This window comes from Podarcis erhardii (genome assembly GCF_964252035.2).
Source record: "Podarcis erhardii genome assembly, chromosome: 7".
NCBI classification, from domain to species: Eukaryota; Metazoa; Chordata; class Lepidosauria; order Squamata; family Lacertidae; genus Podarcis; species Podarcis erhardii.
This window is the reverse complement of record NC_138511.1, coordinates 63,348,278-63,371,444: the sequence shown is the minus strand read 5'-3', so window position 1 is coordinate 63,371,444 and position 23,167 is coordinate 63,348,278. Positions and strand designations below refer to the sequence as shown.

The 23,167-nt window shown below is 46.1% G+C and overlaps 1 protein-coding gene across 3 annotated transcripts in view; it reads right to left on the bottom strand.

Moving 5' to 3' along the window:
- The window catches only part of DLGAP3 (DLG associated protein 3), a 183,628-nt gene that overhangs the window by 8,517 nt on the left and 151,944 nt on the right, over positions 1 to 23,167 (bottom strand). For 2 of the 3 annotated variants that reach the window (XM_081871849.1, XM_081871850.1), the window contains 5 exons: positions 13,525 to 13,730; positions 12,318 to 12,432; positions 10,348 to 10,591; positions 8,980 to 9,320; positions 3,836 to 3,921 (listed from right to left, as the gene is read on the bottom strand). In XM_081871849.1, coding sequence (XP_081727975.1) covers positions 3,836 to 3,921; positions 8,980 to 9,320; positions 10,348 to 10,591; positions 12,318 to 12,432; positions 13,525 to 13,730 — 992 coding nt within the window. The remainder of the gene's footprint in view (positions 1 to 3,835; positions 3,922 to 8,979; positions 9,321 to 10,347; positions 10,592 to 12,317; positions 12,433 to 13,524; positions 13,731 to 23,167) is intronic. The other variant, XM_081871851.1, reaches the window with a different exon arrangement.

Genomic DNA, 23,167 nt, shown 5'->3' with positions numbered 1-23,167 from the left:
TTTGGCTGCTCTGTGTTGTGTGTGTGGAATTCATTTGTTGTAATCTTAAATGTTCTTTTATGGTGGTACTCATATATTTCCATGCTTTTATTCTTAGGTCGTGATTGAAGAAAGGGCAGGATCCTGCTTGCGGGTCCTGTTTGCAGGTTTCCCACAGGCATCTGGTTGGCCACTGTGAGAACAGGATGCTGGAGAAGATGGGCCATTGCTCTGATCCAGCAGGCTCTTCTTATATTTTTATGTTCTTAACCAGCGAGGCTTAATTTGCGCTAGGGCTCAGCCCTGGAATACATTTCAAAGAGAAGCAGAAGAGCCTCACTGGCTATGTGTAAGTTTGCATGTTCCTTCTGCACCACGGAATACCCAAAGGATTCAGAGGCAGGGCCAGTGGCGTAGCGTGGGGGGTGCAGGGGGGGCCGGCCGCACCGGGCGCAACATCTGGGGTTAGGGCAAATCCACGGGTTAGGGGGCGCAAATCCACGGGTTAGGGGGCGCAAATCCACGGGTTAGGGGGCGCAAATTACTTGCCTTGCCCCGGGTGCTGACAACCCACGCTACGCCACTGGGCAGGGCTTTCCCATGTGTGAGATGGGGGCTTGAGAGATGCTTGAACCCTGACTCCTCTCCTTACAGAAAGGAAGCGCTGGGGATGAGGGAGAGAACTCAGAAACTGACAAGCCGCCACTGAGCAGCATCATGCCTGCGTGGTTCCATCGCTCCCTCCTTCCTGTTCACTGGCCTGTTTCTATGACAACCAGCGCAGGATGGATGCTGAAGGACTAGAGGGAGGGAGGGAGGGAGCACACAGAGCAGAGGACGTGCCAGCCAGTCCCTGACTGAATGAAGATATGGGACAGCTACATGGTGATCACCTCACATGCTCTATGATTCAAGTGTCCGCGCAGTGAACTGAAGGGAAATAAATGGGGGTGGCAAGATGCTGGACATCTCAGAGAGTCCAGAGTGCATGTTTGAGGAGTGCATGCATACACCTCAAAAGGCTTTCCTTTACTAAGTCAGACCATTGGTCCATCTAGTTCAGCACTGTCTACACTGACTGGCAGCAGCTCTGCATGGTTTCAGGCAAGGTTGCCTCCCAACCCTACCTGAAGATGGAACATAGGACCTTCTTCATGCAAAGCAGATGCTCTACCACTGAGCTACTTCCCCTCAGGGGGATATTCCCAGAGCCCTACCTGGAGTCACCAGGGATTGAACTTGGCTGATGCTCCATTACAGGCTTCCTCAACCTCGGCCCTCCAGATGTTTTTGGCCTACAACTCCCAGGATCCCTAGCTAGCAGGACCAGTGGTCAGGGATGATGGGAATTGTAGTCGCAAAACATCTGGAGGGCCGAGGTTGAGGAAGCCTGCTCTATTACTACTGCGGCCCTTTCCCAGACAATTAAGCTGGAGACAGGTTGTTGGCCCATCTGGTCCAACATTTCAAACGCAAAGTGGCAGTGGCTCTCCAGGGTTTCAGGCAGGAGAATTTCCCAGCCCTGAACCAGGGATCTTCTGCATGCAAAGCATGTGATCTATAACTGAGCTATAGTCCTTCTTCCCCTGATGGCTTCTAGTTCAGTGTTGTCTATATCAGGCGTAGAGAACCTGTATCCCCCTGATGTGGTTGGATTCCAAATCCCATCAGTCCCAGCTAGCGCAGCCAATGGTGGAGAATGATGGAGGCTTCCCCAATAATTTGTAGTGAGCCCCTCACCCCACAAGCCCCATTATTGTGTAGGTCTATAGCTCATTGGTAGAGCAAGGTAGAACTTTGCATGCAGAAGGTCCCAGGTTCAATCCTTAGCATCTCCAGGTAGGGCTGGAAAAGACTCTTTGCCTGAAGCTCTGGAGAACCACTGCTAGTCAGTGTGGACAATATTGACTTAAATGGACTCAGTGTGAGTCAGCATCTTATGTTTCTATTATAAGAAGTTAGCTACCAAGGCTTCCAAGTCCATGGATGGCCCTCTTCAGGTGTTTTGAGCCCAGGAAGCATTTCTGTTGAGAAACTGTGCTTCTCTGTGATCAACCACATGCTTCCATGGGCTCAGCTAAGTTGTCTGAGAAAGATCTTAGCGAGAAAACCCCCAAAGAGGGGTTGCTGTCGAGAGTATTGGGCTAAATCAGGGGTGGGGACATCTGTGGCCTTCCAGAAGTTTTGGGGCTCCAACTCTCCCCACTGTCACATAGCAGAGCCAGAGATTAGGCATGATAAGAGCTGTAGCCCATCAACATCTGGAGGACCACAGGTTGTCCTCACCTGGGCTAGATAAGCTGCTGGCCTGATCCTGTATCTACATACAGCTACCGTGTTCTTAGAATTTAAATCCAAGCAGCCCACATTCTGAGTCTAGGAAAGCTGAGTTCTGTGACCCAAATATTTTAAGCACATCTGCATAATTATTTCATTTTCTGCACATTTTACTCATCTGCTGCAAGTCTCTCTCTCTCTCTGTGTGTGTAAATATGTGGGTTGCTGAAGCTCCACCTCCTTCCCCTGGAAATATAATTCTGCTACCCTGACTGGGTTTCAATATTATAGCCAAACTTCTCCTACAAGAGCTGTAAGATTGCTTCCCCCTCCTTCCAAGTGAAGGCTGAGATTCTTAGAATGCAGACACAGTATACCTTTAAGGTGCATTTGAGGCACATTTCCCCCTCAGAGAATTCTGGGCACCATTGCTTACCCCTCACAGAGTTGCAGTTCCCAGAAACTCTTAAGAAACTGCCGTACAGTGGTACCTTGGTTTGCAACCACTTTGGATTACAACCATTTTGGATTACAACCACGTCAAACCAGGAAGTGCGTGTCCCTTTTTTTGGATAACAACCCATTTTGGGGGGGGATTGCAACCAATTTTTTTTGGGGGGGGTGTGAGAGGCCCCATTGGCGAAAGCACTCCTTGGGTGACAACCTGTTTTGTTTTACAACCGGACCTCCGGAACGGATTATGGTTGTAAACCAAGGTACCACTGTACCCTGAATTCTTTGAGGGGGGAAATGCGCTATAAATGTGCTTTAAAGGTATAGTGTGCATGTAGACTTTGGCCTCATTTACACCATCCAGTTTAAGCACTATGATTCCCCTTTAAACCCCCCAAAGAATTATGGGAGCTGTAGGTTGCTAAAAGTGCTGAGATGAGGCCCTAGTTGCACTCCTAGCACTATAGTCATCAGAGTGGTTTCATAGTCCATCCCTCTTATCAGGGGACTTTGAGAATTGTTGCTCTGTGAGGGGACCAGTCATCTCATAACAACTCTCAGCACTCTTAAGAAACTACACTTCCCAGGGAAGCCATCACTGTTCCAAGTGGTATCATGGTGCTTTAAAGGTATAGTTCATACACAGCCTTAGTATGCTTAAATCCAAACCTATTTCTATGCTCTGTGGCTTTTTCTACCCTCCAGAACAGCAGCATACGTTGAGCCCTGAGTATAAAGCCTTTCATCCTGCTTAATATTCCCCTTTGGTTCTAGCTGGAAACATGTAGCATTTGAGTGTTTTACAAAAGCGGATGGCTTGGTGACAGGGGATGTCCCGGGTCACTTATTCCATCACCGCCAGCCTTGTGTGGCCATTTGCTTCTGCCTGGCACCTCTGTGTCTTGATACCCCTTTGTTTCATGAGCTGGGAGGGCAATCCAGCTGCCCTGAGCAGCCAGCATCCGTAGCTCCACAAGGTTCTCTTGCTCGATTCTCTGGTCCAGGCTTGTGCCGTGAATATTGATTTGGGGGCAAGGGCGGATGGGGACAGCTGTGCGCAGATTGCAAAAGCTGCTCCTCCTGGAGGGAATGCAAAGGACCAAGAGGGATGTTTTGCCAGCTGTACCTTTTATCTTCTTCTACTTGCACCCCGATGGAGTGGAACTCTCTGCGGCTCCTGCTTTCTGTGTCTGAATCGGATATGGTTTCCACCTTTGGAAAAGAGAAAGAAATGAGGATGAGGGAGAAGCAAAGAGGAGGAAAGATAAACAGAGAGGAAAAGGGAAATCCAGAAGTAGTATCACTTATGGTGAATTGATAAGTGGCAGAAGCAAGAGATAACAGGGAAGGGGGGATTGATAAGCAGAGGAAAGAAAAATAATGAAGGAGATGGAGACAAGTGCGAGAAAGATTCAAAATGATCAAAATGAATTGAGAACAAAGTAAGGAGAGGGAGAAAGGGAAAGATGAATAGTTAAGTGTATTGAAGTACAGAAGGGAAGCATCAGAGAACGATTCATAGCTGTGTGGGAGGGAGAGGAAGCTGCGAGGAAAGAGCACTTGCAAAACAGGCGGGAGGCATTTTGAATTCCCATCACCAGATGCAAACGGAAATACAGATAAACCATGTGAGTGGAGAGCAGAGATCAAGTACTCAGGAGCCCTGTCCTCCCCTTTCATCCCTCTTTCCCCCGGGGATGCCGAGCCTCATTCAAAGGCACAGGCCTGATGATCGCCAAGACGCTCCTGCAAGGTGGGTGGAAGAGAGGAGAAAGGTCACCCCCACACTCCAGGAGGGAGCAGCTGGCAGGGAATTATTTTGCTCCTTTGGCTCAAGTGGAAAACTCCACAGCAACAGTGGGTAAAGTGCTGGGCTTTACCCAATATTAACCCTATTCAGAGTAGATCCATTGAATCTAAGGCACATGACTAGAAAAGCTGGCAATCCTGGCTTTACGAAAGGAAAAAGCTTTATCTGCTATATTTCCCCATGCCAAGTGGTTAAAGTCACAGGAGCAGAGCTGGTAACAGTGGTGCCTTGTGGAAGGCAGGGAAGCCAATGGTAGGTGGAGGCAGAGCCATTGATAAATGGGGCCAACTCAGTCTAGTTTCATCCTCTATTGAGTTCCACAAGGGCAACACCAAGATGGAGGAGGAGGAAGCTGACAGCCAGGGCCCCCCATAACCCCTTGACTGGCTGAGGGCAGCCTGAGGTCAGCGGGGTAGTGCGCCATTTGCCCTAATGAATCTGCCTCCAACTGGCTGGTAAAGATAATGGGGGAAATTCTTGATGGCCTCTATTTGCCTTCCATGCAGTCGAATGAACCCCTACTGGAGCAGAAGTTATGAATGTGGCATTTTAATTTCTAAAGTTTGCATTTCTAAAGTACTGGTTTCCTCTACGGGATGTGATGCCTTGTAAGAGTACCTTTGGAAAATGGTAGCTGCGGCTTAACTGAATCATTTTGCATCAGCTTCTCGTGCTTCGTTAAGAGCCAAAGCCCCCACTCCCAACATTTTGACCTTGTCAAACAAGCAACTGCGCACCATGAAGTCGGATCAGACACTTCCTTTCCGCCAGCTTGCCCCCTCGGCTGAACCTCTCGGATACACTTGTCTGAACTTAATTTAACCTCCCTCCACAACACCTGTGCTGATTCTTACTGACAAGGGACAGGCCTGCTAACGAAGTAGGAACAAATGGCAAGCAAAGGAAATGCAAATTTAGGAGACTAATAAAAATTAAAACTAGCAAAAGGGGAGAACATGAACCAGGTGCCTGCCTTGGAGCTCTTTTTCATTAGAAGTTTGAAGTCATCGCCAAAAATTGGAATCTTTGCTTACTGAAACCATGAAACGTCACAAACCATTGGGATTTTCCACATCTGGTCAGAAATGGCTTGAATTTCACCCTATGGGCCTTTTCTGTAACCAGTGTAAGCTAAGATGAAAGTCCTCATTTCACACTCCCTTGTTCGAAAGATAAACAATGCCACCTTTTGAAAAGGACAGTCTACCCAACTCTCTCTATGCTCAGGAGGATTGAACCAGTGAATATGAATGTCAGAACTGTAAACATTGCTCCTTTGAGCTCTGGCTTCCCCTATGGAGGAGTATCATTAGACCCTCAATTTGTAACAGATCAGGGTGCATGGGCATTTTGTGAAAATGGAAATGAAATCGGTTTATTAATTTCATTCCGAATTGGAACCAGTCAAGAAACAAATGCCAGAGGAATGGATGAGTTCTGATAACCATATATTCATTTGATTCTATGTAGCCCTCATTTGCTTTGTTTGCCCCCTTCATAGCTAGTATAGGTCAGATGGCGATTTTCAGGGGGCATGAAGAAAAGAGCAGTTTTTAGTTAAATCTATTTTTAGGCAAAGCCCTGGATGCCAATTGCTGGAATAAATCCAATAGTGTCTTTAAAGTTCTAGAGACTAGTGGACAAACTCAGTGACATCTCTGAGCCTTGGGAAAAAACAGCCATGCAGCCTCAGAGTTTCTCTAAGTAAGCTCAGAGTAAGCTTCCTAATCTAGTCTAAGACAGAAGGAAAGGCTGTTCCAGATTCTACCTCCTTTCCGGCTACCTGAGGTTCCCTTGACTTCTTTAGATTATCAAAGGGACAAGGAATCTCTGGTCCAGACAGCCTTCCAGGCTTCTCTGTCTTGCCTCTGGGACTCTGCCTCTGGGACTGGCCCTGCTTGGCATCCTCCTTGAGTCTTGTCTGGCTAGAACCCTGGTGATGCTTCTTGCTTGCCTAGATGGAGGATAAAGAAGGATGTGAAGTGTGTGTAGAAACTAACCTGCTGTAGAAAGGTAATATTTACATGCATTTCTCCACTCACTTTTGCTTCTGGCCCCACCCAGCACTGCCATGTGGCCCTCTAAAGGTTGACCATGGGGTAAAAAAGATTCTCCCTCCCTGCTTATATTCAAATTTCTGAGACTTCACCCAATTTTTCCTCCCAAGTACCTTCAGCATATAAAGCATCATCATCATCATCATCATTACTACTACTACTACTACTACTGCTGCTGCTGCTGCTGCTGCTACTGTATAGCTCAGTCAGTAGAGCATGAGACTCTTAATCTCAGGGTCATGGGTTTGAGCCCCATGTTGAGCAAAAAAGTCCTGAATTGCAGAGGGTTGGACTAGTTGACATTCACGGTCCCTTCTGACTCTACAATTCTATTATTCTACTGGTACTATTTTACACACCCCTCACCCCAAGCTCCAAGGATGGGTTACAACATTCAAATACAAGATTAAAAGCAGTTGAAAACAACTTACAATCTCAAAAATAAGGTGAACGAATCATGGATGATCAAGGTTTTATTCTGGTTAGACCTGGCATTTAGCAACACCACCATCAAGCAGGGGGCTGACTGACTAGCACCCACAGACTTTGAAATGCAACCAGTGAAACAGAGGGGGCAAGGGCTTTGATGTCATATACCTTTGCTCACCTCTGTATCTCTCCTACCAACCACCACAGGGATGGCAGCCTCATTCCTAACCCCTTCCCAACTCCAGCCCAGATGCATAATGAGCCTGACCTGCGCTCAAAACTACAAACACGCAGCAGAGGTCTGAACCCTTTGAGGCAAACAATAGGGCTGTCCAATGTAGCACTAAGTAACTTGCTCCATTAGCGCAATGATTTATGTGTGCCCAACAGAACTCTCCTCTCTCCACATGCCACCCCTTAATCTGTTTGTGAGTTGGTTCCCCCAACCCTCCAGCACAGATTTAGGGAGGGCTTGGGGCACTTAAGGGGGGAGGACAGGGGGGAAAGTTCCATTGTGCAACTGTAAATACTTAATGGAACGAGTACATTGGACAGCACCCAAAGTGCCTACAAATTCACAACTGATTCACTGCGAAGGGAAATAACAGATGGGAAGAACGAAAACCGAAGACCCCGTGCACAAACGGAAAACAAAACAAACGTGGCTCGAATGATCAACACAACCGATAAATTTTAAAAATGAATGGAGTAGCAAAGCAACTGAGGAACATTGTCCTGTGATCTTACATTCTCTTGCTTTGCTCGCAAGGTATTTCTTTATTGGTTATGCATTTTTAAAATGTCTAATCCAGGCTGCATCCAAACACATCCCAGGGTAGTATGCAACAGGATCAACCATCATAGCATATGATAAAAGCCAAACATAAACTGCCATGAAACCAAAGAACACACACAACATAAAGCAGCATAGAACAATAAAACTAACCACCCAATGGCTGGGCAAAGGAGCTGAGAATGCGGTTCTGTCACCAATGTTGAAATAAGGTCTGTCTACCAGTCCAGCTGGCTTCTGTATGTGGAATGTATGTGGGTGTGAGGGGCACTATCTTGTCCTTCTCTTAGGGATGGATGGATCTGCCAGTTTTGATTCCTCTCAGATTCTCATTTTTCCAGTCCTAAGTTCAGTTATCCTCAATACTGCACCAATTTGCAATTCGTTCTTCAAAGTCTTCATCAAAATTCACCAACATTTTAGGGCAGATTTCTCACCATGTACACAGCTTTCTATGCACTTCTTCCCTGACAGACACATTTTGCAAGCAATTTCTCCATGTATAATGCATTTTATATGTTATTTTCTCTTCTGGTTGCCACCCTTCCGTCTCGAGAGACAATGGAGTGTGCTTCCTCTCTGGGGTGCAAGCCTGGGCAATGTGTATGGCGGTCCTAGGCATGTTATTATTTGTACGCATTATTTGGTTGGAAACCCTGCACCACAAAATCTGAAAAAGTGTGCATTTTGAAGGATAGCCATGTTTTGGTTCATGATATGTTTCGGAAGGTTAAAATTAAGTAGGTTGGTATTAAAATCTGAACAGAACCAAATTCTTCCTCCATCCCTACCTTCACCATAGAGTCCACTGGCAGAAAAAGGTAAAATATAAGAAACCAATAAACCAGTGTCTCGTGCCAGCCTTACATACAACCTACTCTTCATAGAATGAACAGCCACTGAAGTGTACTAAAAAAACAAAAGTCAAGGTATAAATGAGCTGTCTTTTAAATCACAAGGTATATATATCACTGTAATTTAGGTGTGTTCAATATGTATGGACAGTATTAACATCAACAGAGTATCTGGTTCATACAGTATGCAGCTCCAGAAATATATTTGAGCTTTAGGATATAATCTATGTTCATGTAAAAATTATACTTTTGTGTATTATGTGATATAATATTTATAATCTACATAGTCCGAACCTCTCTGCAATCCTGGGCCCATCCTGAACCTACCTGAACTCCGATAGATGGGCGCCATTTCCTCTGACGAGCCAAACTTCTCAGCTCCTCCCTCCCCGGAATCGTCCTAATGATGAGGGTGGGGGGGTTGGGGGCAGTCCTGGGTTGTATTGAAGGCAAGTCCAGGGACATGGCAGTGATCTTGGTGCTTTCTAGGCTCTCTGTGGAGTTGCAGCGCTTGGCGGCCTCTTTGGACCACGATGGACTCCTTTTGACTTCCCTGGGCAGGAAGCTGTCATGGGCGGACTCAGAGCTGCTTTGCGTCGTCACCGAAATGAGGGGCTTGGCTTTCATTCCTGAAGGGAGGGGAGGGGGAGCTTTCCTGTAACTAAAGGCTAAACGGAGGGGTGGGGTGGAGAGACAGAGATAGGGAAGGAAAGCAAAATGTGTCAATAAGAAGGGAGCTCTCTACTCATACAGGCACCTATTGGACAGGGCTCATGATGTTATATGTGGTGAGGCAATGGGGATGAGGAAGGGCCGTAGCTCAGTGCCAAACTGATTTGCATGCAGAAGGTCCCAGGTTCAATCCCTGGCATCTCCAGGGAGGGCTAGGAAAGGATCACCTCCAAAAACCTGGAGCGCTCCAGCCAATCACCACAGACAGTACTGAACTAGATGGACCGATGGTCTGACTCAATATAAGGCAGCCTCCATGTCCTTCAAGCGCCCTCATCCCTCCACTGTTTGCCTTGTTTTGGAAATGTTTCACACACACATTTTGTTGTCATGTAACAGCATTGGCCTGGGAGTGAGAAGACTCGCAGAGGTATTTGCTAGCTATGGGGTTTCCCCACCTTCCTTTCCTATACCAATTTGTGAGCCATTTTGAATTAATTTAGCAAGGAAATTGGGACAGGCATTTTTAAACAGATAAAATATACAAACATTGCACAGTATCTCTGAGAGTGGGTCACATCGGACCAGAACAAGTTTGGGGCAGGAGCTCAGATTCAACCTTAGCTATCTTCAGGTTGGGCTGGGAAAAGTCTTGTCTGAAAGCTTTGAGAGAGCCTCTGCCTGTCAGTGTAGAACAGGGGGAGCCACTGAAGTGCCCTCCAGATGTTATCAGACTCCAACTTGCTTCAACCTCAGCTCACACAGGAGTTGGAATTCAGCCACATCTGGAGGGGAGGGCACCACATTGAATAACCTGTGTGAAGATGATGAACCAACTTCCTGTTTTTGGCGAGGGGGTGCAGATGCCCGTTAAATCCCAGTATCTTCAGGTAGAGCTGGGAAAGAATCTGCCTCTGAAACCCTTGAGAGCTGCTAACAGCCAAGGCAGACTGTACTGAGCTGGGTGGGCCAGGAGTCTGACCTGGTTCAAATCAGCTTCCGAAGTCCTGTGTTGGTACTTACAGGTGCTTGGCTTGAGAATGCTGCTGGTGAGGGGCTGGCCAGGCTGGTGGGTGGTGGTTGCCATGGTAAAGAGAGAGAGGCAGTCATCGTCCTGGGAGCAGCCAGCTTGGATGGCTCTCAGGTAGCTATGGCTGCGCATGCGGAAGCAACCAGGCAGGTCTAAGGCCTCGACAGCCTGTGACTCCACCTCTCCGAAGACAGACTCACACACGGCCTCAAACTGGTGGTTCAACTCATCATTAATCTGAGGAAAGGGGAAGAAGATGGAGGGTCATGGAAGGCCGTGAATGGAGCTAAGACCTATGGTGCCAGGATTAGGGATGTGCAAATCTGTCCAATTTCTCTTTCCCCCAGTCTTAAATTCAGTTCTCCACATTTTCACATTTGGACCATCAAATGCACTAATAAATCTTGGCTCTGGAGTCTGTTGTGGTTCTGTTTCAGTGTCTGCTTGCCGAAATGGCTGGTGCATCTGTATGGGAGACTTGAGCAAGCATTGTGATTTGGCAGAGTAAGGCTCAGAGGCATGAGCATGGGCTAGGTGTGGGGAGGCAGGGATAACCCACAGATTGTGGAGAAGGTGTGTGTGTGTCTGCATGTGCTATGCACCAGAACACAGAGGAGCAGCAAAGAAGTCCTAGCCCCAACCCAACCCAACTGGTGCTGCTGGTATGAAACTGAATGTGACTGTTTTGAGCTGAGACTTAAGTCAGGCAGAGAAGGAGTGCGGGGAATCCCTCCAAGCCTCTCTGTCTGGCCCTCAGAAAGCTCACGAGGCAACAACCCTCACTGTCCCTGCTTCATATCCCAAGTGCTTTTGAATGGCTGGAATGCACCTTGAACTCTGATTAATGGCTTTTGCTTGCCTGGCTGGAGAATACATGGGGGGATATATGGGTGGTATCTAATTAATGTGTTCCGTCAGTGCAAGGACTTAAGCTTGCACAGCTTAACTTCCCTCCCCCATGTGTGCCATACATTCCACAAATTTGCTCCAGAGGGTTGGCAAAACCCCCTGAACAGATTTAGGGAACAAATGAGGGAGGAGGAGGGAAGAAACATTCCATTGTGTTAGCTTAAATCCTTGCACTGAAGGAATGACTTACTTAGCACCACTTTAGATACAACTCTGTGAGTGTGAGTGAGCACTAATTCCAAGCTACACAAAGGAAGAATATTCTTTCCCCTCTTTTTTTATAAAAAAAATCTGATTAGAGCATCTCCTGGAGGAATGACATTTGCAATATTCCGAGTTCTCTACAAGACAAAGATATGCGAGCAAATTCATTTTTTTATATAACTCATTATTTTCCCACAAAATCCCATCCTCCTCTGCACCCACACTTCTGGAAGGGGGGAAAATCCTCACTTGGGGATTCAGGTGGACACTTGATATTTCAAACTGACTGATTATGGTGGCATTGAAATATTGACAGTCCACTTGAACCCCACTAAGGAAGGTGCCCCACATTTGAAGACACATGGCCCAATTTACACAGATGTAGTTTTCCCCTCCACTCTCCAATTCTTGTACCCCAGGGTAGGGAACCTGTGGCTCTCCAGGTGATGCTGTACTCCAGCTTGCACCATGTCTCATCATTGGACATGCTGGCTGGGGCTGATTAGATTTGGATTTGAGCATCGTCTGGAGCGTCAACAACATCTGGAGAGCATCAGGTTGGAGAACGCTGCTTTAGAGTTGTTGTTATTGGACAGAGCAATTCATTGCATGAGTCACCCACATTTGGACAAGCACCCTTAAGGTGGCTTTCAAATCCAGATGTTTGAAAAATCCAGTATGGTGAAGTGCAGCCTTGCTCAGTCTGGTGCCTTCCAGATTTTCACATCCAGTTCCCACCATCCCTGAACACTAGCCAGGGCCAGCTGGAGTTGATGGGAGCCAGAGTCCTGTAGCATCTCTACCCAGTCCCCCTCCTGTAAGGCAAGAGCTAAAGAACAAATCACCTCACCTGCCCGGTGGTAAAGGAACGTCCATAGCCTTGTCCCCGTGGCCGGATTCGGGGTGACGTGCAGCAGCTGGGACAGTTACAGATATATGAGTCAGAATAATGCCTACTTGCAAACCTAATGAGAGACATGGGGAAGAAAGGTTTCTGAACAAAACCCAAAACATGACACGATCAGAGCAGATGGAAAATGACTCAGGGCTGGCTGGGTTTGACTTCGCAAGCTCCCTGCCCTTATCCTATCAGATAGGGGTGGGGAACTTCAGGCCCCAAAGCCAAAGGCAGCCCTCCAAGTCCCTCTATTGGGCCCTTGGGATTCTCCTCAGGCCACACCCCCTCTCTATAGGCCACACCCTCACCAGTTCTGCTTCACATCTCATTTTTTTTTTTTTTGCCAGGTTGGAATGTCTGTTGCTTGCCTGATGGAGGTCAGAGTGGGATGTCTGGAAGCCAGACAAGTGCACAAAGGTAAACTGTACATTTTTGTTCTGCTCACCCATCCCTGGTATGTGATCCTTGGAAACTTTCCTACAAGATAATGTGGTCCTTGGGCTGGAAAAATGTTTCTCAGCTGGTGCGGAGCATAGTTTTAAAGAAACACAAAAATAGATGGGTAGAAGCTTTATATGACAGCCCCTATCCTTTGTCGTGGATCCTGAGCAGGTGTGAGGACTGTATCAAAGGAGGAAGAGCCAGCTGGATCAGAAAGAGGTGCTGAGCTTGGCACTAAGCCTAGCCAAGAGCCCCTTGTGACTGAGTCCACTCTGAGCCAGGTTCTTCCAAGAAACTGGGCCCCTTTACAGCAGGGGCTGGATGCTTCCCACTGACTTGAATAAGGTGGGAGCTGATTCTAAGGTGATGAAAAGCTAAGTTTCCAGAACTACCCACTGAAGATACTCCACCCTTTAGGAAAGGAGTCAAGCCGAGAAGGGTGTGGTTTGGTCCAAAGGGGATAGAAGGCCAGTTTCTCATTTGTGCAACTGCCGTGCTTGGTGTTCTCCAAGGTCCTGAAACTCCAGTCTGGTCCTACATGCCTCTTGCCTAAGCATCCCTTCTATGCATGGGCTCCTGCTCATGGTCAAGGCATCTCACCTTACTTATCAGTTGCCACCCACTAAAAATTCCATATATTTTTTGTTCCCTTTGCTGAGCATCTCCCCCTGCCCCCACGCGTGGTTAGATGAGAAATGCCCTGTTCTCAGTTTCTTACTTGGTTCTGGCCTGATCTACACTGGAGGAACGGCGGTACCCCTCACGCCGGGTCACCCCCTTGGGAGAAACCTTGGTGCTGGTATCCGAGTCGCCACTGTCATCGTCTCCCATGGCCTTGATATAGCTGCCACTCCGCATCCGTCGACAGGGTATCTCTCCATCCTTCCCTGAAGCTGGATATCCTCCCCAATCATCTTGGGGTACCTGAAGGAAAAAAGAAATCTCATGCAGTGTGTGTCTTGTGTGCATATATGCTGGATACTTTAAGGTTAATAGGAAGTTCCACAGAAGATGCCAGTGACAATTTATGACAGCCCCAAGGATGCAGCTATAGCATTTGAGGGAATGATTGCATCTCGATCATGTTCTTCTACCAACCTTCTCAAATATCCCTGTGAGAACGATAGCACTCTGTTTGACTCTACACAACAAACTTGTATTGGTTTTAAAAACCCTTAACGGTAATAATAATCACCGTTATTTATTTATTTATACCCTCTTTATCCCTGACAGGGACTCTTTGTAGCTTGGTGAGAATTTTCTGCCAGTGATCGATAAGCCTCCCCAAACTACAGTTCCCAGGGAAAGATGAGGGGGTGGGGGGAAAGTAGGTTAGATGCCCTGAAGCTCTCTGACATCTCCACTGGAGACTGCTAAGGTATGCAAAGGTTATGGCTCTCAGAAGCTGTCTGTAAAGAAACTGCCTGCCTGCTACAAATACACTGAGATCTAATGGTAGGTCCCTGGGTGGTTTGTAGTTTGCTACAGGTTCTGATTTTCAATAATTTAACAATAGTAAGTAAAATATGGACGAGCCAAAGCACAGTGACAGAGGACATGCATTGCATGCAGAGGGTCCCAGGTTCAATTCCTGGCACCTCCAGGTAGGGTTGGGGAGAGACACCCTCTCCGAAACCCTGGAGAGCCACTGTCAGTAAATGTAGACAGAGCTGAGCTAGATGGGCCAATGGTCTGACTCGGTGTAAAGTAACTTTCTATGTTTCTGAAATTGCAAGCAAAAAAGAAATAGATCTCTGCCATGATTGGGCTTGTGCTAATTACTTCTCTCGCAGTGTCTGTATTCCTTGCTTGTAAGGGCTGTTCAATTGCTTTCGACCAGTCTTTGCTCAATTCTGCTAACCTGTTTCAGATTTATATGTTAGAATTGCTGATCTGTAGCAACTCAGATGTAGGCTCAGGTTTGCAGATGCAGATCATCTCAGTGCATGGCTCTTGGGGTGCAGCATGTAATTGGCTCCGCCCCAAAGTACTGTTTTGGGTCTGGCTCCACCCCAAGGTCACTATTCTGCACCTGGTTCCAGGTTGCTGGCCCTCAGAGTCCTAGTAAACCTTGTTTTCTGAACTTATTACACCTCACTGCCCTCCATGTGTTGCTGTCCTATGACTCATAGAATCATAGAATCATAGAATCATAGAATCATAGAATCATAGAATCATAGAATCATAGAATCATAGAATCATAGAGTTGGAAGAGACCACAAGGGCCATCGAGTCCAACCCCCTGCCAAGCAGGAAACACCATCAGAGCACTCCTGACATATGGTTGTCAAGCCTCTGCTTAAAGACCTCCAAAGAAGGAGACTCCACCACACTCCTTGGCAGCAAATTCCACTGTCGAACAGCTCTTACTGTCAGGACGTTCTTCCTAATGTTTAGGTGGAATCTTTTTTCTTGTAGTTTGGAACCATTGCTCCGTGTCTGCTTCTCTGGAGCAGCAGAAAACAACCTTTCTCCCTCCTCTATGTGACATCCTTTTATATATTTGAACATGGCTATCATATCCCCCCTTAACCTCCTCTTCTCCAGGCTAAACCTGCCCAGCTCCCTTAGCCGTTCTTCATAAGGCATCGTTTCCAGGCCTTTGACCATTTTGGTTGCCCTCCTCTGGACACGTTCCAGTTTGTCCGTGTCCTTCCTGACTCCCACCATCCCTTCATGCTGAAAGGAAGTCATATCAATAAATCATAAACTGGTTTATCTGCATAGAATGGATGTGTTTTTTGTGCATCATAAGACAGAAACTAGGATGCAAATGTGCCCAGCTATTTTCTTCTTCTGTGGGCTTTTTTTCTTTGGTGTGTGTATGTCATAGGACTGTATCTAATGTTCTCTGCTTGCTGGTGTAAGGGCTTTTGTGTTGGCACATGGGTGAGTTTTAATGTTGTACAGCAGACAAATTCATTGCAACAGTTGCACAAGGGGAAATCTGTTGCACGACAGATTGTGAAATCTATTGTGCAACAAAGTTACCAGCAACCTGCTTATGCATTTCCTTGTACAACAATGTTCTGCTGCAGCAAAAACGTTTTGCTAGTGGAAGAAGGATGCTGCCAAGAGACTTGACTTAGTGCTGCAGTGGTTGGATACAACCCTTATTCCCTTGCTTCTGAAAGCATCTTCTCCAGACTCTGCTGCCTTCTATCTTCATGTGAAATGTCAAAATGAATATTGCTCTTTTTACTTAAAAATATTCACAAGGGGAAAATACTCACATCTAAAAGGAAGTTGGATTTTTAAAACAACAACAACAGAGTCCACTCAAAGTTCTATCCCTGAGCTTTAAGCAAAACTTTTTACATAAAGAAATGTGGGTATTTATATATTGAACGAGTTCAGAAAAAAGTGATCTTCTGCAGCCAAAAAGCAGCCAAATCCAAGTCTGCTATTCAACTGTTAAACCATTGTTTAATTTATGGGGTTGATCCTGGCTAACCTAGTTGCAGGAGGCTGCAACTGAAAGATACTTATCTGAGAGTGAACTGCACTCTCAGATGTCATTTCAAGAAGACATACATTTTTCATCAGAGCCCATTCACACATTCAGCTACCAGCCATCAGGTGGTGATGTCAAATCAAGGGATCTACAGGTGTGTGCAAACTCGATCTGACTTGATGTTCAGAGTGTTCCTCTGAGTTCCTGTATCTCAAAATACATTAAGCTAAGTGTTCTTTGAAGATATCAATATTTTTATTAAGATTTACAAATTAAATAAGAGATGAGCACAACTGCTAAGTTCTCTTTTGGGATGATAAAATGTTGGTACTGCAAAACATTAAACTAGCCTTCGCCAACCTGGTGCCCGCCAGGTGTTATGGACTACAGCTTTCAGGAGCCCATACTGAGAAGGATGAATAAGATACATGCGTAAAATTGGTTGTCCTATGTGCCATATTTTGCTTCATACACTTAAAGCAATTGTCTCCTACAGCCAAATCATATGTGAATTTTTTAAAGAGGGGAAACTTTTTTTAAAGCTCGCCCCAAATGCCCCAAAGAGGTGCCAGTACTAGTTCTGGTAAGTTCCAGCTGGAAAAAAAGCCCTGACAACACACACAGAGAGAATAAATCATGTACATAGCCCTGGGGGAGGGTTATTGGGTTGTTGTTGCTTTTATTTTGATTATGTACTTGGTGGTTTTATACTTTGATTTTATCATGCGAACCACCCTGAGACTTGCGGGTATAGGGCAGTATATAAATTCTAATTCTACTTCTAGTAATAATACAAATCACCCAAATTTCAATTAGCCAGCAAAGGTGAAAATACAGGTAAAATACAGATGAGCTCTCTCTACCTCCACTGCTGATCTAAGTTTTTTTTTGGGGGGGGGCACACATGGAAGAGTTAAACTGGGGAAACAGTCTGGGGAAATGCATTAGTCCCCCTACCTCAGTGGCTCAGATCAACTTGCACCCCACCCCCCAGGTAGCTGTTTTTAAGTTTTTAAGTTTTCTAAAAAGCCAGGGGATCTAGTGATGGAACTCCTGATACCCTGCACAGTCTGGCAATTAGGTTAGCCACTGAAGTTATCACCACATTTCCATATGCAGTTCCAAATACCCAAAACATGGACTCATCAAGATCTTGCAGCTAACAGAGCTCTTTGGCTAGAGGCAACTAAAGCTGGCTTCTTAGCCTCCAGAAAGCTGGAAACTGCCTACTTGTAGACACAACCTGACCTATACATCATAGTTTTCTAGAACATCCTTTGACAACTTGGTGCCCTTCAGCTGATGGAAGTTATAGTTCAAAAATATTTGGAGGTTGCCAGGTTGGCAACGGAGCTTGAACCCTGCCTACCCTTCAGTTCAAGACTCTCCAGATGTGATGGACTTTCCCCAGACCAAGTCATTACCTTTCCCACCCATGGAAGCATGTCTGCTCTAGAAAGAGGCAGGGCTTTCTCCCACCCAGAAATCCTCACCTCATAGCTCCTCCGGCAGATGAAATCCCACCCATAACCAGAGCAGCAAAGCAGACAGGCAAACATCTGTCTGCACCGATGACACCCTTACCAGTTTCCGGTGACGAGTTGGCATCCCTTGGGCTATCAGGAGGAGGGCAAAACAGGTGGATGGGAGCAAGAGGCCGGAACAGACACAGTTGCCTCTTTGTCTCTTTCTCCCAGGAAACATCAAGGGATGTTTCTTTTCATCCTTGGGCCCACCCCCCTGCTGCAGTGGGCTGAGATGGGGACAGCCAAAGGGAGGATGGGATGGGCGGAGTGTTCCCTATACAGCAGCCCCTCCCTCCAGCCCCTCACTCTGGATGGGCAATCAAGTCAAGTGTCATTCAATCTCTCCTTCCCCCTGGGGAAAACACACACACAGAGAGGGAGAGCGAGAAGAGTTAATTAGCTTTTAATTAAAAAAGAACAAGCCCATCATGGAGCTGGCTGGCTGAGTAAGCCTCTAAGCTGGGGGTAAGGGGGGGGGAGTTTGGATCATGTCTGGGAGCAGAAGGATGTAAACAGAAGGAGCAGGATAAGTTTTGATATGTCCAGGCTGAGGGAGATGGGGGATCCTTAGGCAGGACTTTGACTAGTGCCACAGGCTGTGGAGGGTGGTCTCCAATCTTTGTTGTCCCAAGCTTGGCACCCCCCCTCCATTAACTGGAGCCTTAAATCTCAGGCTTGAGGGCTGCGATTGGCTGTTTCTGCTGAACTAGTTTTCCAGTGTGAGTAGACCCCTGTAATTGGAGAATACTGGGAAATGGAACACTCAGGCCTGACCAGAGTTTCACTTGAAGCAAAACTTTACTGTGGATTTAGCCACCTTCAGATGTTCTGGACTGCAATTCCCATCACCCCCACCAGCAGGATGGGAATTGTAGTCCAAAACAACCAGAGGGCATCTGCTTGGGAAAGGTTAGAAGTAGCTCAGTCAGTAGAGCAGGAAACTCTTAATCTCAGAGTCATGGATTTGAGCCCCACATTGGGTGAAAGATTATTGCATTGCATGGCATTGGACTAGACGACCCTTGTGGTCCCTTCCAACTGTGATATATGCATACAGTGGTACCTCGGGTTAAGTACTTAATTCGTTCCGGAGGTCCGTACTTAACCTGAAACTGTTCTTAACCTGAAGCACCATTTTAGCTAATGGGGCCTCCTGCTGCTGCTGCGCTGCCGGAGCACAATTTCTGTTCTCATCCCGAAGCAAAGTTCTTAAACTGAAGCACTATTTCTGGGTTAGCGGAGTGTGTAACTTGAAGCATATGTAACCTGAAGCGTATGTAACCTGAGGCACCACTGTACAAACAAGGCCTGAGTTACTTGTGCCGCACTGAAACAAAAGCAACCTACTAACCAAATCTTTGAATTTCCTTCTCCATGAATGGGGATGTTTACTGCATCCAGTTGGGAGAGATAATGTTGTGTGGGAAACTGGTAAGAACCCTTCTAAGAACTTTGTCTGGCGGGGAATGAAGACATTATTTTCCTGGCAAGTTTTCCCAGCTGGATGAATAGGCCTCTGCCAGCAGTGTCCATTTCATATTGTTTTAAAAATGCATATTCTGTTGCTTTCTGTGTTGTTCCTAATTGGGTTTTTTAAAGTTGTTTTTATTGCTCAGAGCAGACCTATTGAAATTAATGAACATGACTAAGTTAGACTATCAAGGCAATGTACTAAATATAATGGGTTATATCCAACTAAGTTTCACTCATTTTTGTACATTGCCTTGATATAGCTGTCTATCTGGAAGGCAATTAATAAATATCTATAACAACAATAATAACTTTTTAAAAATGAAGAACTAGTATGAGAATTTGCTTTCCTCCCTCCTCCCAACCACTGTGTCATGTTTTCAGGAGGTTTTTAGGAGGTTTTCGCAGCTGCGGAATGGGGTAGAAATACTGTAGGATAAATAAATAAAAATGAAGTTTGGTTCAAGCAGAGTAATGCTTGTTGCTGTCAGGTTGTGATCTTGCAAATATATTGAGAAATGTTGGGCTGTGGTCTTAGCTAATGATAACACAGGGCCCTAGAGACTCAGTAACTCACCAGCCATCTTGCTGCGTTCTCCTCTGTCTTATTGAGAGAGCACAGGTTATTTGGTGAATATGTGGGAGGGGATTTGGAGAAATTCACACTTCTGAAAACAATACATGAACGGAAACACAAATATCCTACTAAATTCACACTTCTCTGAATTTTGCAATGCAGTTCTCTGGCAGAACAAAATGTGCACAGAAATGCATACTGTATATCAATGGAAATAGCATACAACTACATTATATTGGGACGCGGGTGGCGCTGTGGGTAAAAGCCTCAGCGCCTAGGACTTGCTGATCGAAAGGTCGGCGGTTCGAATCCCCGCGGCGGGATGCGCTCCCGTCGCTCGGTCCCAGTGCCTGCCAACCTAGCAGTTCGAAAGCACCCCCGGGTGCAAGTAGATAAATAGGGACCGCTTACCAGCGGGAAGGTAAACGGCATTCCGTGTGCTGCGCTGGCACGCCAGATGCAGCTTGTCACGCTGGCCACGTGACCCGGAAGTGTCTGCGGACAGCGCTGGCTCCCGGCCTATAGAGTGAGATGAGCGCACAACCCTAGAGTCTGTCAAGACTGGCCCGTACGGGCAGGGGTACCTTTACCTTTACCTTACATTATATTAGGGGAATGGATGGCAAAATTATGTATATTACACCAAATTGTATACAAAATGTGTTTATTAGGACTGTGGTTCCCAAACGTCCCCCTGCCCTCTACGGACCACTTGCAAATTGTGAAAGGTCTTGGCAGACTGCTTAATGATTTTTTTGTTGGCTGCAGCATTTGTAACGTGCTGTGATTGTCAATTGCATTTTAATTGCTTCTTTCATTGGACTACGACTCCCACCCACCCCAGCCAACACAGCTGTGCTTGCTGGGGCTGATGGGAGATGTAGTCCAACACCATCTAGAGGAAGGCAGGTTGGCAAAGATTGACTGAGAAGGGGCAATACAGTCCACATTGAGCACACAGCTTTGTCTTTCCAGTAAAGGATCATAGTTGGGGTATTGACCCCACTGTCCACAGCATTTGCCACCTGAGGGGTTGATTTCACTCTACCTAAAGGGAAGGGCTGGCCTTGTATTTTAGGCATGAAAAACTGCCTGACTCTGATCATATAAGCCAACTGGAGAATGTCTACTTGTGGCATTGCACTCTACAGAATACCATAGGGTGGTGGCCACAAAATGGGGCATTCTCTGCTGTTGACCCTGTTATGTGGAATGACCTTCCCTCTACCACAGGTGAAGTAGTAGCTACCAGCTGCTTCACACAATGTCTTGAAAATATGTATCTTTTTGCTCAGACGTTCCCATAAGATTGGATCCTGAATTATTTGTATGAACCCTCTGAATCACTTCTTTACTTGCTCTTACATGGCTCCATTGGTTTTAGGTAGTATTTAGTTTCACAAATATTGTTTTTATATTGTACACAGTGTACACTTCTTAGAGATTTTTAAAATATTAAGTGGTTTAGGAATGCTTTTAAATAAATAAATGCATATTTACACAGCTACAGCAGCCACATGCTAGAAGATCATAGAAGCAGCTCCAAAATAGCTGTGTGTGTGTTAGGTAAAAAGGTAAAGGGGTTAAGTCCAGTCAAAGGTGACTATGGGGTTGTGGTGCTCATCTCGCTTTCAGGCTGAAGGAGCTGGCATTTGTCCACAGAGAAATTTCCAGGTCATGTGGCCAGCATGACTAAACCGCTTCTGGTGCAACGGAACAACAGTGACGGAAACCAGATCGTACGGAAACACCGTTTACCTTCCTGCTGCAGTGGTACCTATTTATCTACTTGCACTGGCATGCTTTTGAACTGCTAGGTTGATAGGAGCTGGGACTGAGCAACGGGAGCTCACCCTGTTGCGGGGATTCGAACCGCCGACCTTCTGATTGGCAAGCCCAAGAGGCTCAGTGGTTTAGACCACAGTGCCACCTGCGTCCCTGTGTGTGTGTATTATGTGGTGGGTCTGTGTGCCCAAGGAGGGCTAGTTTCAGGATTTGGTGTCCTCCTGAAGCAGCATGTCACAGAAAGGACTAGATATGCAAATTGAGAGCCCACCCAGGAGTCTCCTGTCAGATGACTGAAGCAAACAAATATAGGGGGAAGGCATGGCTATAGGGGTGAAGGTGAAAACAGGGGTTGAAAACTTAGTAGCTGCATGGGGTGCAAATGCTCCTTGTTAATTCACCCCCAGCTTGGTTTTAATAGATCTATGTGGGCTTTTTGTTCATTCGTTTGGTTTAAGTCGCTTTGGATTACATTGGGCAAGATAAAGTGTCCAACAAATTTAATAAATAGTAATATTAATAATTTCTATTTTTATCCTGTAAGTTGCTTTGAGACACTTTGGTTTAAAAAGTGACAAATACATGTCGTTGTCATCATCATCATCATGATGTAACTTGAGTATCCCAGCTTCATGGGGGGATACATGTATATTTTTCTATCACAGTTCATCAAACAGCAGCTGGGGTGAAGAGTCCTGGTTCCTTCCAGCAGCAGTTGTTTATTTATTTTAAAGAAATACCTTTAAATGTTTTATAACCAGAAGCAAACCGGGAGAAAGAAGGGAGGCTGGTGATGCGGCACCTGCAGCAGCAGCTAGGCTCATTCAAGCCATCCAGCCATCCAGGTGTGTGCTAGGGGGAGGGGGATGCCCTGATGATGCAGGCTGAAGGTCGGCAGGCCAGGGACCTCTGCAAAAATCTGTGAGGTGCATGTTAAAGAGGAAGACAGGAGGAGGAGGGGGGGGGAATGCAGGAGGAAGCCAGGGACTGAGGCAGGCAGATTGCAAAAGGCAAGCAAACCACAACCCTAGCTGCACAAGGCAGCCTGGTTGGATCTAGGGAAAAGGCAGAGGACAGGGACTGGGCAAGTCTGTCAGTTTCAGGTTCTCCCAGCTTCTCATTTATCTTGTCTTAAATTCTTTACATTTCTCCACCAAGGGGTGTGTGTGTTTTAAAATCATCATAAAAATTCATTAGCATACCAGTGCAAATTTCTCCTAAAATGCACATTTATAATGCATTTTTTGCATTAATATACATTGATACACCTTTTGCCTAATAGAACTTTGTGAAACAATTTCCACTAAAATTCGTATATGTTCTTTTCACTAATCAATGCTTGTACGTATATGTTTATGCACATTACTTGGCTGGAGAACTGCACTGCAAATTTCAGAGGTGTGAGAATTTTGAAGGATGGCTGACTTTTGACTCACATCTTGTTTTGGAAAGTGTGAATTGGGTAAGTTCGCCTTTCAGTGCCACCTGAATCAAAGCCCCATCCCCAAGGGCAGAGATATGTGTTACAGAGTAAACATGGAGCTCCCAA